General features: G+C 40.4%; 1 protein-coding gene across 1 annotated transcript in view; it reads right to left on the reverse strand.

The window, feature by feature from the left end:
• FAM13C (family with sequence similarity 13 member C) overlaps positions 1-13,913 on the reverse strand; it is a 176,580-nt gene that overhangs the window by 111,741 nt on the left and 50,926 nt on the right. The window contains exon 4 of the mRNA XM_007958879.2: positions 2,187-2,305. Coding sequence (XP_007957070.1) covers positions 2,187-2,305 — 119 coding nt within the window. The remainder of the gene's footprint in view (positions 1-2,186; positions 2,306-13,913) is intronic.

The raw sequence follows: 13,913 nt of genomic DNA on the forward strand, positions 1-13,913 counted from the left end.
CCACCACAGATGGAACATAACAAACATCAGCATCTTTGAGAAAGTGAATTACTAATATTCTGTCTTCATATCAGCCATTGTCCAATATCCACCCCAAAGAACCACCACACATTCTACCCATATATATGAATAACTTTGTTTTTGTGTTGCTTTTTACTATTTTGAAATATGTAAAACATGCATGTGAATATAATGGGCCCTAAGGCATTTGACTGCTAACCAGAGGCTGGTGGTTCAAAGTCACCAGCTGATCCTTGGAAGGAAGATTAGGCAATCTACTTCCTTAGTGATGCCGCCTCAGAAACACAAGGAGGGGTTGCTATGAGTCGGAGCCAACTCAACAGCAGTGAGTTTGGTTTGGGTTTTTGTTTTGTTTTGTTCTGTTTTTTGGTATTGTAACTAAGAGAGGCAGTCATCAGGATGGTGGCAGAGCACAGGGTCCACGCCTAAACTAATTATAATGCAAACCAAACCCATTGCCATCAAGCTAATTAGGACTCATAGCAAAACTACAGAACAGAGTAGAACTGCCCCATAGAGTTTCCAAGGCTGTAAATCTTTATGGAAGCAGACTGCCTCATCTTTCTCCCCATGGAGTGGCTGGTGGGTTCAAATCATCAACCTTTTGGTTAGCATCTGAGTGCTTAACTACTGTACCAACAGTGTTCCTGAAAATTGATCCTGGCTAACTTATAACAACTTCATTACAAGAAGGACTGAAATAGGAGGAAGAATATACTGATAAGCAGAGAAATGACAAGTGGAGTCCAACAGGTATTACCTGACAAGAGGTAAGAATTAAGCACATCAGAGGTGGCAAACTTGTGAAAAAGGCTATAAAAAGTATCCACGAATACAACTGAAGAGTGGATCATTTTATCTTTAGGGTCTCCTACATCCACTTGGGATTCTTTTTTTTTTTTTAATTTTGATTTGGGTGGAAATTTACAGAGCAAATACACTTTCCATATAGCAGTTCACATACACTTTGTCTCATGACATTGACCACAATTTACCACAATACAACATCTCCCCTCTCACTTCCTCCTGACAGTTACCTCTTCCCTGTGGCCCTCCTTCCATGCATTCCTGCTCCCTGAGCTGTCTCCTTGTGCATAAGCAGCCCTTCTTTCTCCCATGCTTGTTTTCTCCAAGGAGTATACCTACCTCAGGTAAATGTTCAACTCACATGCCTATCTATTGTTGGCTGGAAGTCAGAGGTGTCCACTTGGGATTTTTGATTCTAGATTTAGTATGCTAGGCATTTTTAAAACTATCTTTCTTGGAGTTGTTGATTTACTTAAAATATGCTGCTTTAGAAAAAAATTTCTAAAGGTCATGCTGAGAAGTACAACATTCCCTTTCCAGTGACTGAGGGCTATGACTGTATCTGTACACAAGATCCTACAAAGACAGCTGATACAACAAGAGCTTGAGGGTTTTTTTTCTGTTTATTTCCAGAAGATACTTTCCACAGACAGCTGCAATGCCAATCTCCCATCATAATGCCATGCAGACAGCTTTCTACCTATGCCTTTACCCTGGCTCAGGGCTGACTCCAGTAAGTCTAGTAGACCAGAGAGCCTGTCCAAAGGCTTTATCAGAGCTTTATGGCGCCACTTGGGTCAACACCGAAGCTGTGTCTGCCATGTCATAAGACCATTTATAGGTTCAACTTCTGGCTCAGCCTTTTACTACCTGTGCAACAACAGGCAAGTACTTTACTGTTTCTCAGCAAGCCTCGTGCTACTCCTCCATAGAATGGGGCTGAGAGTTCCAGGTTTATGAGGAGGTTGTAGAGGCTAAATTAGATAACAGCCAAAAAGCACCTGGCATAACGCCTGCAATCATTTCTAATTATCAGTATCATGAAGGAAAACCTAGTCACTTCTAGCATAGAGTGAAAGAGGGCAGAAAGTATAAAGCCAGCCTGTTCTCCCTCCCCTCTGAGCTTTACCGCTGAATATTGGCAAACTAAAGACAAAGAAAGTAGGTTTTTTATTTTTCCCTTAAGCTCAGACTCAAGGATTCTCCTTCCAGACTCCTTCAAGGAGCTTCTCTGACTATACGTAACACCAACCAAAGCTAGAAAGCCTGAACCCTGTATAGAGGTGGCAGATGCATGCATTAGCATTTCTGTGAAATGAATCCCAGACACAATACAACTTCTTACACAATGGGCCCACCTTGGCTGAAGCCGCACTGTCTCTTGGCACCTGAAGGTGTTGTTTTGTGGATTCTCATGAGTTGGTGTTCCTGTTCTCCCCTGACACTCCGACTGGCCAGGCACCATGTGCTCTGTCTCCTATAAGAAGCAACAACAGAAGTAGATGAGCTGTCAGCAGTGATCAGTTTCACAGGACTCTATGGCGGTATGTGGAGATGAGGGGTTGCAGGGTGGAGCCGCGGTAGTACATAACACACTCCACTGGCTGTAGCGGGAGAAGGGAGCCAGTTCAGTGATCTGGAATTTAAAACGGCTCTTTCTATCACTCAGTTGCTGCAAGATTAAAAAGCATAAGGTAATGCAGAAAAAGATAATTTTTAACTAATTTCCAAAAGAAATGATATAACCATACAATAAAAAATTTGAAGCTATTAAAAATGTTGTTGTAGAAGATGTTTAAAAAATACATATGAAAATAAAAATTTATAGAACAATATTTATAGTATAGGCACTGTTTTACAAAAATGACCACATGTACACACACACACACACACACACACAAGATTGGGATGATAGGAACTAAAAATCTTAAAAGTGACTAATTCTGAGATGGCATATTGTTATGCTTTTTTTTTTTCTGTAGCTCATCTGTATTTTCTTAATCATGTGCAATAAGCATACATTATTTCTACAGTAATAAAGAAACATAAGTGAGTCTGAAAACTAAGGAATCAACCCCAAACATTTATGATCTCTCTCTCCCCTTCTCTCTTCCTCTCTCCCCCAATTTTCTTCCTCCCTCCCTCCTTTTATTTCTCTCTCTTTCTGTCTGTCTCTCTCTCTCTCTCACTCACACACACACACACACACACACACACATTATTGCCACTGGCTACACTGCTCCAAAGAAACCACTACATAGGTCGTGCCATGATGTAATCCACTCATTAGTTTACAAAACTCAAAACTCTCTAGAGAATATCATAAAAATACCCAAGCAAAAACTAATCTGGATTCAACATGAGGACATAAGCATTCAACACACAGACTAAAAATGAAAGATTAGGAGCTCTGGTGGCATAATACTTAAAGCATTTGACTGCTAACCATTAGGCTGGTGGTTCAAACCCACCCGCCACTCCTCAGAAGGAAGATTGTTTAGAAAAACAACAATAACGAACAACACCACATTAAGTATCCATCAATTTTAAGGTGCACAAAATTTCAGAAATGTGAAAGTCCAAAAGGTGTACCAACATTAAGGAACTCAGGTGCAGCCCCAGCAGAATTCAACACTGAGTGACACAAAAGTCTTGTCAAAGGGACACACTCAGAAAAAGAAAGTTCAAAGGTCTAATCTGGAAGACTCGTAGTGAATAGGGAGGTAAACCCCAATTCTTAGTTACCTTATTTTTAAAAATAATTTCATGTTTTCCCTTAAGGAGAAAAAAGAAGGAAAAGGGGTATCATTCATATTGAACTAATAGAACAGTAGCTTTCAAAGATACTGTATTCCCAACTGTTATTTATTCACATATATAAATGAAAAAAATATATATCAAATGAGAACAGTGATACCCAATGATATTTATCTGTCTTCATAATAGAGATTTACCAGACCCCAGAGATATCAAGGCTCACTCCTCAGTGTACTGATTCCTGCTCCAGTCAGATCTGACCAGCTGGCCAGTGTCAAGGTTAACCAGGGCTGCCAAGGAATGTTTTTATTTATTTTTTTAATTTTATTTTGATTTGGGTGAAGATTTACAGAGTAAATTCACTTTTCATACAGCAGTTCACATATACTTTGTCTCATGTCATTGACCAAAATTTACAATGCAACAGCTCCCCTCCCACTTCCTCCCCATAGTTACCTCTTCCCAGTGTCCATCCCTCCATACTCTTCTGTACCCTGAGCTGTCTCCCTGTGCATAAGCAGCCCTTCCTTCTCCCACGATTGTTCTCTCCAGGGTGTGTGTCTACTTGAGGTAAATGTTTAACTCACATGCCTGTACTATGTTTGGCTGGAAACCACAGGTGTGGGTTCAATTCCAGACCTGAAGGGCAGCTAGGGGCCATAGTCTCAGTGGTTCCACCAGGCTCTATTGGACCAGCAAACCTGGTCCCCACCTTTTTTTTTTTTTTTTTTTGCCTCCAAATGATTTTGAGTTTTGTTCCACATTGTTCTCCCTCCCTATGCAGGATCTCCTACATCCCTTCCAAGTGGATGACGGTGGTAGCCGAGCACCATCTAGTTCTTCTGGTCTCATAGTTGTATAGGTTGCAGATCGGATGGTGTACCAGTCACTAGGACTGATTGTTTCCATTAATTTTGGTTTTCTTCTTCTTGACGAGGAGAGACCCATTGTTGCATCTAGATGGCAGCTTCCTAACTTTTAAGGTCCCAGTCGCTACTCGCCAAAGTAGGAGGTGGAACAATGTTTTGTATAGTATGTTATGCCAATTGAACTCGATGTCCCCTGCAACCATGGTCCCAAGCCCACAGGATCAACTACTCGGTCGCTCTGGGTAGCTGGCTGTGACCAAGCAATGACCATAACCTTGCCCCTTGTCAGCTCTACTATACACCTGGGAATTCTGATCATTCACATAAACTTACAGGACCATTGTCTGCCAACCCTATATATGATCTTGGATACACTCCCCATTTAGACATACCTAATTGTTTAGCCTGTCCACCTATCTATCCGTCCATATACCCATGTTTGCTTTCACTGACAACTCAGTACTGTATATGCAAAAGGGTTCATATTTGTTGTCTGTTCTGCCCATGTACCTCTCTATGTCTTTCTCATCAAGGAATGTTTTTAAAGTAAATAATGTACTTGTGGGTGATGAGAACCTTTTCTCTCCATGCTTACTGCTGTATACTGAAAGCCTAACACAGTGCCTGGCACATAGTAGGTGGTCAATACTTGATGAATGACTGATCAATTAATACAAAGAATAGATGGATAGATGTGTAGAAAGAAAAAACAGATGTGTAGAAAGAAGTTCTGAGTGAGAGCTGACCAGATAAGAAATCAGCTGCACAATTCCAAATTACATTATTCTCTGTTCTTAAATCTTATTCCCAAAGCATGACTAATGAATGAGCATGCTCCACAGTTAATATAGAAGAGCCCTGAGACAAAAAGGCTAAGAGAGTTAGTGGAATGAAAGTCACTGCTCATAAATTCCATCCCAATATATAGATCATATGTTCTGCAAATAATATGTCCATATACATAATGCACACACACATAAAATGCACACAGATAGCACACATAGGAAACTAGCATGCAAGAGGGTTGCACAGTTGTGTAAAAGTACAATAACTGATCACAAGACACTTTCAAAGTTCCCTAAAGACCACCTAGTCTACATCAGGGAGCTCTGGTAGTGTAGTGCCTAAGGTACTTGACTGCTAATCAGAAGGCTGGCAGTTCAAATCCACCATCCACTCCTCGGAAGGAAGGTTGGGCAATCTACTTCCGTAGTGGTATCACTCTGGAAACCCAAGGAGGAGTCGCTATGAATCGGGTCCGGCTCAATGGCACATAACAACAACAACAGTCTACATCAGGTTACAGGTTTAAGAACACCTCCATTATCCTCTCTATAAATGATTATTACCTGAATGATTATCACAGACAATTGACATTTTATTTCCTAAAACTTTAAATTCTGGTTTAAATACTGTCACTGACAGGTCACATTGTATAAGGCACTTAACCACTCTTGAGATTAAATTCATCAGCAGGAATGCAGCAAAGATAAAAGGAATTTATCAACCCAAACATGTTTGTTACCCTGGGCAGAGTGGGAAAACGAAACTACATTTTTCTTTATTTTTCTTCTCTTTTAAATGTGATTGTGAGATGGTAAGTTCCAAGCTAACCAAAAAGTGGAAGCCAAGACTCCTCTCTATGCTTCTCTTCCTGCCAGTTGGCCAGGAGAAGCAGGTTGTCCCAAGAGTTTACATCATGGGACGGCAAAATGGTACAACCATTGTGGAAAAAGGTACGGCGTTTCCTTAAAACACTGAAAATACAAATACCATTTGATCCAGCAATTCCATTACTAGAAATATATCCTAAAGAGGTGACAGACAGGACATGAACAGACATATGCACACCCATGTTCATCGCAGCACAATTCACTATAGCAAAAAGATGGAACAACCTAAATGCCCATCTACAGATGAATGGTTAACCAAATTATGGTACATTCACACAATGGACTACTATGCTACATTAAAGAATAATGAAAAATACATGAATCATCTCACAACATGAATGAATCCAGAGGACATTATGCTGAATGAAGTAAGTCAATCACAGATGACTGCAAAAGCCGACTGAGTATGAGCCGATTACTGCAAAAAGTCAAGGAAGGGTTTGCTTAGAGAAGGGAACTCACTTTGCAGGTTACTGTGGATGGGAGGGAAGGGGAGGAAAAACTTCAGACTAGTTACGGGCCACATGTTGATTTGGGTAAGGGGAGAGTTGGTATGGAAAGAGTCTGTGACGAACATAATAACATCAGAGAAGGAAGGAAGCCGAAACGTGCACATAAGATATAGACAACAGAGGCAAATACTAGTATATGCACAATACTGCATTACCACTAACACCAAACACCAGGCTACAGATAAATGCATAGACAATTGAGAAGATCAGATGGGGGTCAGTAAGCAGGAATGATAGATTTAGCTGAAGATAATCTTGCATAGATACTAGTGGTACAAAATAGCCACAATCAGTACAGAAGTAACAGAAGACAGAGTTGGAATAATTCCTCAGAGACAACCACCTTGAGAGAGAGAACCACCAGGGCTGCTGACTCAGGACCATAGTATTGGGGGACACCAAGCTCAATTGGCACAACATAATACATATAAATCTTGTTTCACAACCTACTTTGTTGACTAGTGACTGGGGTCTTAAAAGCTTTCGCATGCCCACCTAAGATGTAGCTAATGGCTTCCTCTCATCTGAAGCAAAGAAGAGTGAAGAAAATCAAGGACATTTGGAAACAATTAGTCCAAGGATATGATGGAATTCAAAACCAGAAGAACTAGATAGTGTCCGACTACCAATGCCAACACTCAGAAAGGGATCAAAACTGGAGATCCTGGATAGAGTGGGAGGAAAAATGTGGAACAAAATTAAAAAAACCACAGTAATGACCAGAATTACTGGTCAGATGAAGTCTGGTGGGACCCCCAAGACTATGGTCCCACCATACCCTTCGGGTGTGGGATAGGACTCACTACCAAGGATCGGTTCTCAGCCCAACAGTAGAAAGACTTACATGCAGAACACGCAACCCAGGGCGATGCACCCACCTACTCTACAGAGATACAGCCCTTGGCGCAATCAGCCATAGGGCACCAGAGGAGCAGAATTCAGACGGAGGGAAAGTTGGACAGACAGGAGTGCATAGTTAAGGGCACGAGGGAGGAGAGTGGGTTATGGCTGGGGATGGTAATCAGGGTGTGAAATATGTACACAAACTGTTGAATGTAAAACAAATTTTGCTCTGTAAATTTGCACCCAAAGCACAATAAAACAAAATTTAAAAAAAATAATAAGAAGCTTCTATCTTTTCCCTGCTCCCAGCTGTCTTCCTCCACCCTTCTGCCTGATAGATCACAAGTCTTGCTTTGGGCCGAGTTATTCGTTGGTTCTTTGCAATATGCATGGGTAAAAAAAAATTTATATGTTTCTGAGATATAAGATATCATAAGATATTGTCATTGAAGTCATTTCTGAACAATGGACAGAGGCTAGCATAGTGTGCATGGGAACAAGAGAGAAGCTCTCAGTGAGCTTGAGAGACTCAAAATCACCAGAAGGCTGGCGGTTCAAACCCACCAGCCACTCCTCGGAAGGAAGGTTGGGCAATCCTACTTCCGTAGTGATACTGCCTCGGAAACCCAAGGAGGGGTCGCTATGAGTCGGGGCCGACTCGACGGCAAACAACAACAACAACAACAACAACAAGAAGGAGTAGGAACTCCGGTGGTGCAGTGTGGTTTGGTTTGGTTTGGAAGGAATAGGAACTCTGGTAGCACAGTAGTTAAAGCATTTGGCTGCTAACCAAAAGTTCAGCAGTTTAAACCCACCAGCTACTAGATAAAGATGAAGCAATCTGTTTCTGTAAAGATTTGTAACCTTGGAGACCTTATGGGGAAGTTCTACTTTATCCTGGAAGTTGGAAAAGAGTTGGCAGTGGATTTGCCTTTGGTTTTAAGAAGGAATGGCAAAATAATAATATTATCTTGTTGGGATTTTAGTAAGTTCAGCTGACTCTTGTGGAACTTGAAAGGACCAGATCAATCTAGTTTTGATCCAATGGCATGGTCACTGCTTCACACCCTTCCAAATTCCCCATCTGTATAAATTCTCCAGCTAGCCAATCAGAAAATTATCCTTGATCTCAAAGACATATGCATTCTCTAAAACTTCCTTCTGAGATGTAGCCAATCAAAGTATTAAGTCTTTTCATCTTTTTACCATGAGAGAGTTTCTCTGTACCCACTGCAGTTTGAAGGTGATAAAACATTCTCTTCTCCAACTGCTGACTTAAATTAAATGGTCCTAAAGGGTCACCATGCGTCAGAATCAACTCAGTGGCAGTGGGTTTTGGGTATAATAAATGACTCCATTGCCTTGCATTTATGGTAGCACCTTTCTCCCAAGAGCTCTAATTATTATATAATTAATACATCTGATGTCTCCCTAGTTTGGAATAGCTTGTAAATTTAGCTCTTAGGTCTAAGTGGAGGAAAGTGTTATAAATCTACCCTACTCAATTACATCCTAGAGTTCTTCTTACTTTTAACCAACCAAACAAAGCCCATGAAATTGACTTAACAACTTTCTGAATAACTGGGGAATTTGAAAGGCTTTTTTCTCCCTATGTAAAAGAACTATTGCATTAGTACATTCATTTCATAACTAAAGGAAAAGGATATCTTACAAGAGCTGATTTAAATTTTCTTTCAAAATTTGTGTCTATTACTTAAAATATTATGGCCCTTGAAGAAATAGATGGGAGCTCTGGTGGTGTAGTGCCTAAGGCATTTGACTGCTAACCAGAAGGCTGGTGGTTCAAACCCAGCAGCCACTCCTTGGAAGGTAGATGGGGCAATCTACTTCCGTAGTGATAATCGCCCTGGAAACCCAAGGAGGGGTCACAATTAGTTGGGTCTGACTTGATAGCAATGAGTTTGGTTTGGTTTTTTGTTTTTAAGAAATAAGGGATGTGGAGAAAAGTTTATTTAGAACTACATTTCAAAATATTTGTGGCTACCTGTCACTATTTAAAAAATAAAATAACGCATGGAGGAAAGAGGGCATGAGTTCAAAATCCACACGTACCTTCATCATAGCAATGTGACTTTGAATAAATATTCCATCTCCTCTAGCCCTGTTTTCTTGTTTGTAAAATAGAAATAGTATTCAATTGTCTGCTTTGTTGAAAGAATTTCTAGTAGAAAGTAGACATTTATGTTGTCTACCTTACCCACTTTCCAAATCAAATAATATTCTGAGTGTGTGATGTATAACAGGATCTGAACTAGACATTTTTTTTTTACCAGCATTCTTAATCTACCAGTAGGTCTTAGTCTCCCAGTGTTCCCTAGTGAGATAAACCAAGTGAATGAAAAAACAGATGATTTACCTAGGCTAGAAGATATAAAAAAGGCCTTCCTGAAGACCTTGAGTAATCTGACTTAGGTTTATGGATTTTAAGACCATTCCCATGACAAAAGATAATGGGTATTACTCTTCATCCATTGAAAGGAAATATTTCAATAAAGTAACACAGTTTATAATTAAATAGGCCCAAATAGCTTTGAAATTTTGCAATTTTTGATCAGATTGGAAGGAACTGCAGTATCTCCAATTGTTTGCATACACAGATGTTTATAATATTTTATATTTAATATTTAATTCAAACATGCATGGTAGGACTGCACTGAATCACATGAATGAGGTAGATAATCCATATTCTAAGCCCAGTCTCCTAAACCAGAAATTCAAGGTTCTTTTCACCATATATTTCAACGGCCCAAGTTTACTATAGAACTGAGACATATCCCATACACATCAGTATGAATACAGTTACAGTTAACAAAATGTACCAGCTGGGATGGAGATGGTATTCAAGTATAAAATTAAAAGAGTATACAAGAAGAGTATTAAAGAGAGTCACAGGCATTTGGGTTCTCAGTGGTATTTGTTTTTTCTTCTCTGCGCCATGTGGACAAAGGACACAGGGATTCTGAAAGAAACTAAAGTCTTCCTTTTAATGAACTTACACAGACTGGTAGGGGGCGGGTGGCAGCATTAACCAGCTGCCAGAAGCAAGATTAGCTGACTTGGGTGCTTTGACAACTGTCTACCCCAAATCTAAGAACTCCTCTCCAGAAATCCTCACATTTCTGCCCCTGATCCACTCTATGCTTCCAACTCCCCCTCCTCCACTTGCAACAAGTTGCTGTGTCTAGAAAAGACCTTAACCAGGATGAAGCAAGAAGGAAAACAGAAGGTAGACAGTTTCTGGTCATGGTCACTTTGCTTTACTTCCTCTAGTAGTCTCCTAGGGCTGCCCTAACAAAGTATGCAAACTTGGTGCCCTAAGACAAGAGGAATTTATTCTCTCATAGTATGGAAGTCAAAAGCCCAAAAATAAGGTGCAGGCGGGGCCTCGCTCCTTCTGAAAACTCTAGAGGAAAAATCTTCCTTGTCTCTCCCAGGTTCTGAGACTCTAAATATTCCTTGGCTTTTGGTCACACCATTCCAATCTCTGCTTCTATCTTCACATGGTCTTCTCTTTGTCTTGTCCCTCCTTGAGTCTTTTATAAGAACACTTGTTACTGGATTTAGGGCCAATCCACATAATGCAGAATAATCTCAAGATCCTTACTTTTGGAATAAAGAACTTTTTATTGCAAATAAGGTAACATTCACAGGTTTGGGGGATTAGGACATGAATGTATCTATTTGGGGGCCACTACTCAACCAATTATACTCCTTAACAGCACTGGTATTTCAAACTGCTACATATGAGCCCTGAAACGTGCTTAAACTGACCTCTGAAGCAGTCTCATCCCTCAAGGCTTTGAGAGTTTCTGGACTTGACCATTGCACATGCCAGGATTCAATAATTTGCCATCCTTCTGGCATTATGGTGCTTCCTGGATTTCTGACTTCATTCATCACTCAAATATTTGGGTCCCATCAGATGCCAGATTCTGTACTATTCCCAGTTCTTGCCCTCAGGGATCTCAATGTTCAATGGTGGTATTGGGGGAGGGGTGACATAAACCATAAACAGGTAATTATAGTATAGTATAGTATAGTATGATCAATGCTACAATAAGATAAGTGTTGAACGCTTTGGGAACATATAGGAATGATAACAAGCCAGATTTCTGGAAGAGGTATCACTGAAGTGACCCAAAGGATCACTTCCCAAAGACAGATCACAAAGACAAAATGTAGCAAGGCAAAAATATGTGAGAACACAGCATGGCCAAGAAACTCAGAGTTTCTTGAACTCAGAGTTGAAACTAAGAGTGAAACTCAGAGTTTGACTATGTTTGGGGTTAGAGTCAAAGGGGCATGCAATGAGGCAGGCAAAGTACATTCAGAGGCCAACCAAAGCACTTGAACTCTGTAAGTCTTAGAAAGCTGAACTTTATTCTAAAGCTAAAAGTCAGCTGCTGAATAGTCTAAGGGAGACAAGTTTAGATTTGTACTGTACAGAGATCACCTGAGGCCTCTAAAGAAAATGGACCAGAAGCTGGGAGAGCGGGGATTGGAAAATGAGAGATAACTGGACAATTAGAGTATCCCAAGCAAGAGATGACCGTAGCTTGGATTACGAAGGGGCAGTCAGAACAAAGAAAAATGGATTCTGTTAGAAGATATTAATAATAGCTCTGGTGATTAATAGGATGTAGATGAATGAGAAGCATGGATGATGCCAAATTTCTGGACTGGAAAACAGGATGAAGAATAGTACCTTCCCTGCAATGAAGACAGGAAGAGAAGCAGTATTGAAGTACTGAGGGTGAGTTGGGTATCAGGTGCCCATGAGGTATCAAAGTAGACCATGATAATAGATGTCGGAAGGGAAATTTAGAAATGCACATTTGGGTGACTAAAATCAAGGGTAAGAGTGAGATCACTGAGCGTGTGCAGAAAGAGAAAAGAAAACCTAAGACAGAATACCGAGGAACACCAATATTCATGGGACTAATTGTTAATTAAAAATCAAGGTGACATATAGTATATGTGTCAAGTATATATAGTGTGGGGGTTATGTTTCTGTGCCAACTTGGCTGGGCCTGGTTGAGTGGCTGGGCAGCTGGTGGTAGTTATTCCCCATGATGAGACTGGTAATCAACTCCATGGTGGGATCGACCACAAGCAGCTGAGTATGAGTAGCTGCTTTGGTTATGTGTTCTGCTTCCTGTATATAAGAAGCAGCTTTGGGAATGGTCTCTAGCTTACAGCACGCTTGGACCCTGCATATAGCTGTGACATTGTTCAGCAGCCTGCCATGCTCTGCCAACGTTGGGACTTACAATGGACTTACATTAATGGCCTGCCGTGTGATTTAGTAATATCAGACTATGCTTTTTTTACTTGTCAACCTTCGGTTTGTTAGCCTCAGCAGCCAGCAGCTGTCTGAGTGAAGAAACACCGCTAGCTCCAGTGGACCAGGAGCAGAAGGCAGAGCTGGACCCCAAGGTCGAGGGGCTTTAACCCAGATCCTAGAGCCTGGCATTTTGAACTTGGACTTAAAGCCTCCAAACTGTAAGAGAAAAACTCCTGTTTGTTAAGGCCATCCCATTTGTGGCATATTTCTGTTAGAGCAGCACTAGGTAACCAGAACACATAGTAAAAGAAAAACCGAACCAAACTCACTGCCGTTGAGTCAATTCAATTCATAGCGACCCCTCCTTGGGTTTCCGAGGCAGTATCTCTACGGAAGCAGATTGCCCAATCTTCCTTCCGAGGAGTGACTGGTGGGTCTAAACCACCAGTATTACCACTCAAATACCTTAGGCACTACACCACCAGAGCTCCCTAGTATACATAGTATCAAATATATATTAAGATGCATATTGTTGTTATTTGCCATTTCTAACTCATGGTAACCCCATGTGTAGTGGCCACAGAATACGTTTACACACACATGAATTATTTTATTTACATATAAACAAATATGTAAACACATTTTATACCTATGTTTTTGTGTGGGATTTGTTAATAATAAACTGCTCCATTATTTGAATTGTATAATGAGTATGTAATGCTTTATAATTTAAAATAATAAATATTTTATTGTTAAAATATTTAAGAGACAAGCACGTGGAAAGAAGACTGAGAAGAGAAGGGAAAAAGACACAGAGTTGGTATCATAAAAGCTTCAAGAAGCAAATTTTCTGCCTTGCCCTTCTTGTTTCTGGTTTTAGTGAAATGCCAAAGAATTTTGACTCCATGTGGAAAATCAAGGTAAAGTGATAAAGTAAGTATTAAATATTAGTAAAAGTTCACTCAACAGTAGGGCTTCTGCCTTAAATGTTATAAATAGTTCTTTAAAATAGGCATCACTAGAGGTGGGGCAAGATGGCGGACTAGGCAGAAGGATTGCACAGACCCTCTTCAACAAAGAAAAGGGAAACCAATTAACACAGACACAGAAGATAATCTTGGACCCC

The sequence above is a fragment of the Orycteropus afer genome, unplaced genomic scaffold (assembly GCF_000298275.1).
Source record: "Orycteropus afer afer isolate SDZICR_OR568_19922 unplaced genomic scaffold, OryAfe1.0 scaffold00016, whole genome shotgun sequence".
Taxonomy (NCBI): Eukaryota; Metazoa; Chordata; class Mammalia; order Tubulidentata; family Orycteropodidae; genus Orycteropus; species Orycteropus afer.